At 64.6% G+C, this 4,634-nt stretch overlaps 1 protein-coding gene across 2 annotated transcripts; it reads left to right on the plus strand.

The window, feature by feature from the left end:
- Nucleotides 1–286: 286 nt before the first annotated feature.
- TMEM250 (transmembrane protein 250) lies at nt 287–4,365 on the plus strand. 2 transcript variants are annotated; one of them, XM_055400559.2, is made up of 2 exons: nt 287–346; nt 2,077–4,365. In XM_055400559.2, the coding sequence occupies exon 2, from the start codon at nt 2,201–2,203 to the stop codon at nt 2,618–2,620; it is 420 nt and encodes a 139-aa protein (XP_055256534.1). In that variant the 5' UTR covers nt 287–346; nt 2,077–2,200; the 3' UTR covers nt 2,621–4,365. The 2 variants fall into 2 exon arrangements, with proteins under 2 accessions (XP_055256534.1, XP_055256532.1); XM_055400557.2 differs by lacking the exon at nt 287–346 and adding an exon at nt 431–732.
- Nucleotides 4,366–4,634: the final 269 nt, after the last annotated feature.

A 4,634-nucleotide genomic window follows, 5' to 3' on the forward strand; every position in this document is an offset into this window, starting at 1 on the left:
TCCCTCCATGGGACCCTGACATCTATGGGTGGTGTCAACCAGTCCGCCCTGACTCCCTACATTTGGGGACCGTGGGTGGTGTCCCCAGACCGCTCCAGACTGGCCAGACGGCAGACACGCACGGCCGGGGCCGACGCCAGCAGCACCGCAAGCCGGGGCTCTTTACAGACTGCAGGACCATCCCAACGCGCGCGAATGCGCACTGCCCGCAGCCTGACGCACAGAAGCGCATGCGCAGAGGAGCTGCGGTGGGTGGAGGGGGGGCGCCGATGCGCAGAGCCCCTATCTGCGCCTGCGCAGGACGGGCCGAAGCGCCGACCGGGTACCTGGGCGGTGTTGTCCGGGGGTACGTCACGGGCCGCGCGCCGGGCGCGTACGCACGCACGCACGCACGCACTTACGCTCAGGGGGCAAGAGCCGAGTTCCGGGCGCTCGGGGTCGACGCCGAAAAGGGGGAAGGGAGGTGCTGTCGGTTTCGGCGCGGGCGGAGGGTGGGGGTGTGTGTGAGGAAAGTCCTACGGTGGCCGCAGAGGGACGGCGCTACGGCTCCCACGCTGGGCCAAACGCCGCCAGCCGCCGGGCGCGGGAGCCCCTGGCCCTTCGGGGCGGCCCCGGGCCGGGACTCGTGAGGGTCCCGGCCGCACCGTCGGCACCATGCGGCCGCCCTGCTCCAGGAGCCCCGAGGGACAGGGGGCCGCGCGGCTCGGGACGCCGGCGCGGAGAGGGCAGCCGGTGAGCGGGTGGGGATGCCCCGGCGGGGCGGCGCGGGGGCGGCTCCCAGGGGTGCCTCTGGGGGTCGAGGGCCTAGCGCTGAGTGGGCGGGGGTTGGGGGACGCGTGGGTGTTGCCTCGGCCCCCCGCCTGGAAGCCCGTGGCGCAGACCCGTTGCCCGCGGCCAGGTGGGCAACGGGAGGATGGCTAGCAGCCCGCCCCCGGCTGCGACCCCGCAGGAGCACCGACGTCTAAGTACCATCAGATGCTGTCAGACCTGGTTCTGGCCGCAGCCTGCGGGCAGGGCTGGGCCTGTGAGCAGGGGAGGGTGGACGCGCCCGGCCTCCCCTTTCCTCCCGCTCTGGCCAGAGCAGCACGTGGGCGGCCGGAGAGGGAGCTAGCTAGCACCAGCCCCTCTGCAGGCCCCCAGGCTGCATGCCACGTGATGGGAGGCCGATGCCCTAGGCAGCGCCTCCCCGGAGCCTGTCGTCAACTTTGCCGCTCCGATTTTACGCAGCCTGTACTTCCAGTTCTGTGTTTTCCATCCACGACCCAGGCACAGCTATAAACGGCAGTTGCTAGGCAAAGCCAGAGAGCCACTTGCTATTTTCTCCTCTCTGGTGGTCCAGTCCCATGACCTGCAATGGCACCACTGGCCAGCCCTGGGCTGCCATCTCCTCCTCTGCCAGGCATGGGCAGCCTTTGCCCAGTAATGCTTGCTTCCTACAGCACCCCTGGGAGCCCAGTGCTGCTGGCATCCCCATGGTGCAGAGCAGGAATGGTCTCAGAGGGTGAGGTGACCTGCCCAAGGTTATCCTCCGGGTGAAGGACAGCACCGGGGTTCAGGCGCCAGGAGGGGAGCCCAGAGCCCTGTGCCAGCTGCCTGATCCCCAGCACTTGGCCTGTCAAGTTGCTAAAGAGAGTGACCCAGTCAGCTCAGTGGGCACCCTCTCCCTCTTCCTGTCCCGTGCTGGTTGCCACCCAGGGGCTTATTCTCCCTGGATAAAGCAGCCACAGAAGTGCAGGCAGCCTTGGGCATCCCAGTTAAAAGCCAGACGCTGAGTCCACTGCCGGGGACTCGCCAAGCCTCTGGGGATGGGGAAGTTAGCCGGGGTTTCTATTGGCCTTTTCTCTCCTTTTAGCACTGGGGGTGGGGGGGGTCTGCGCCTTGCTGTCCTGACCCTTCTTCCTGATGTCACTGGTGGAATTTTGGTTCCCACGTGATTGCGAGTACCTTCGGAGTGTCCTCAGCCTTTTGAAAACGATAACTCAGTGGCTCTCCAGTCCCAGACTCGGTCTCCCGGCAGCCCTAGCCCTAGCCAGGTCCTGGCTGACCCGGCTCCCCTTCGTGTCCCTCTCCCTGCAGGCCCCCGCCTCCTCTGGTGCTCAGCCTCGGCCGCCCAGGCCCAGGCGCCCACGACGCCTATGCTGACCGCCGCCGGGACTCCGCCGCCGCTGCCGCGAGCTAGCGCCGCCGCCGCCCGGACCCGATGCCGGTCATGCCCATCCCCCGGCGGGTGCGCTCCTTCCACGGCCCGCACACCACCTGCCTGCACGCCGCCTGCGGCCCGGCGCGCGCCTCCCGCCCGGCCCGCACCAAGTACAACAACTTCGACGTGTACGTCCGGGCGCGCTGGCTCTACGGCTTCATCCGCTTCCTGCTGTACTTCAGCTGCAGCCTCTTCACGGCCGCGCTGTGGGGCGCGCTGGCCGCGCTCTTCTGCCTGCAGTACCTGGGCGTCCGCGTCCTGCTGCGCTTTCAGCTCAAGCTGTCGGCGCTGCTGCTGCTGCTGGGCCGCAGGCGCGTGGACTTCCGCCTCCTCAACGAGCTGCTGGTCTACGGCATCCACGTGACCATGCTGCTGGTCGGGGGCCTGGGCTGGTGCTTCATGGTCTTCGTGGACATGTGAGGGTGCCGCGGGCTCATCTGGGGGCGGCTGATGGCGATCTGGCTGTAGCTGCACCTGCGAGGGGTGCTTTTCCTGCCGGGATCGGTCAGGGCCCCTTCCGCCCCGTCCCAGAGGAGCGACCTCCCTGCGCGCTGGAGTCTCTGGCTCGGACCGGAAAGAGCGGAGACTTCTGTGAAGGGGACGCTGGCACCCTCGCTTCTGCTGGTCCCTGCTTCAGCCGTTCTCTGTGCTTTTGGCGTAACATCCCCCGGGCCATCCGCTTGTGGTTCCGCCTGCACTTGCCCAGCAGTTCCAGAGGGGACCTGTCGGTCCAGTCTGCACTTGGAGAGCCCGGGTTCCTGTCCCCTCTTCAGGACACCGGCATCACCGTTGTTGGTGTGAGAGGCCCCTGGGAGGGGTGAGGTGCCCAGGTGCAGACCTGGAGGGGACTTCTCCCAGCTGCCCTGTCCCCTCCTGTGCGCCCCGCAGCCCCTGCGCCAGCCTTAGGGAAGCGTCCGGCTCCACGAGCTGACGCCCCACACTGCCACCAAGTTCTTCACTCCGCCCTGGGCCACCAAGTCCTGGCTCAGCCCACACACTGTCCTCCATACGTTACCCTGTAAGGTGTCCTGAGTCCCTGACCCGGCTTCCGTGCCACCTGGGTTCACTTGGCAGGTTGCTAGATCAGGAGGGGGCGTGTTGGTTCCAGGGCACGCCTGTCTTCCTCCCGGGCAGGTCTGCTGAGAATGTCAGCCAGATGACGTCATCTCTTCAAGTGTGACTTTCTGAGGCGGGCAACTCAGTGTGTTTCTGGCTTTGGTGGGGGTGGGGTGGTGCGGGGTTCAGCCTCTTCCCTGGAGGGAACTTCCAGGATTAAGACGTGTATGTCAGGAGCAGATATCAGAGGTGGCCCAAGTGCTGTGCGTTAAGAAACAGCTCTTGGAGTCGTGGATACACCAGGCTGGACCACCAAGTGAGGGACTTTCGGCCCTTGTTCATGCCTCGGCAGCTGTTGGAGCAGCTGGGAGTACAGAGCAAGAGTGACTGTGGGCCAGGGCGGTTCCAGTTGCAGATAGAACATACCAAAGGGCTAGAGTCTCGCCCCTTTCCTCCCCCACCTCCTTCAGATGAGGCCAGGGTGGCCTTGGGCCATAAGCAGGCCAGGGGCGCTCTGAATGATTTAGCTGGGACAACGGCCAGAGGCGGGACTTAGCGCCTCAGACGGGAGGGCAACAGGCAGGCTAATGCTGCTCCACCCCAAGTTGTCCCCACAGCCCCAGGCACGGGCAGTGGCCCCTTCAGCCCCCTCTGGCCAGGCTGCCTAGTGGCCAGGGAGGCTGTCGGGGCAGTTGTGTGCTGCTGGAAGAAAAACCCAAATCAGGTAAAGAAAGCAAAAAATAACTTGGCTGCACGCCGTGCTTTTTTATTTGTAGTCAGCTTCTGTCGGGCAGTTGTCCACTCAAGGTCAGCAGTGGGCTCCTCAAGGGGAGTGGGGAGCGAGTCTGTCTGAGTTACCTGGATGGCAGGCGCGGAGCCGATCGGCGTGGACCCCACTTCCCAGTGCTGCAGAGAATCTTTTGCACTAAGTCCCACTGTTCCCTGAAAGCTTCTTTTTGTGTTGACTCGTGTCACTCTGAGCCCCCAGGTGGGCCTGTGCCCGCGGGGCTGGGGGCTGCAGTGGTGCGGGCACGCTGCCCGGCATCCTCGGTGCCTGTGAGATTCTTTATGAAATGAGCCACCTGCATTAAACTTATTTTTTTAACATGTTGATGGTGTGATTGTTTAAAGCTCAAAAAGTTTATACCTTTTTTTAGAGGATATAACAAGCCCGAAACACCACAGATGCCGTTTTTTTCATAAGTACAGTGGGAAACTTAAAAGCAGCCATTGCCAAGCGGGAGAAGGAGTCACTGTGCTGGACCATAGGGGTCCGTCCGTGCCCAGAGGCCAGGGGTTCCACTTCTGGTGCCTGGCCTTGGGGCTTGGCGGTGGCGAGATCAGATCAGTGCTGGGCGAGGAGGGCCTGGTGAGGGTC

The sequence above is a fragment of the Moschus berezovskii genome, chromosome 11, assembly GCF_049115385.1.
Source record: "Moschus berezovskii isolate FMDL1 chromosome 11, NW_MosBer_1.0, whole genome shotgun sequence".
In the NCBI taxonomy this organism is placed as follows: Eukaryota; Metazoa; Chordata; class Mammalia; order Artiodactyla; family Moschidae; genus Moschus; species Moschus berezovskii.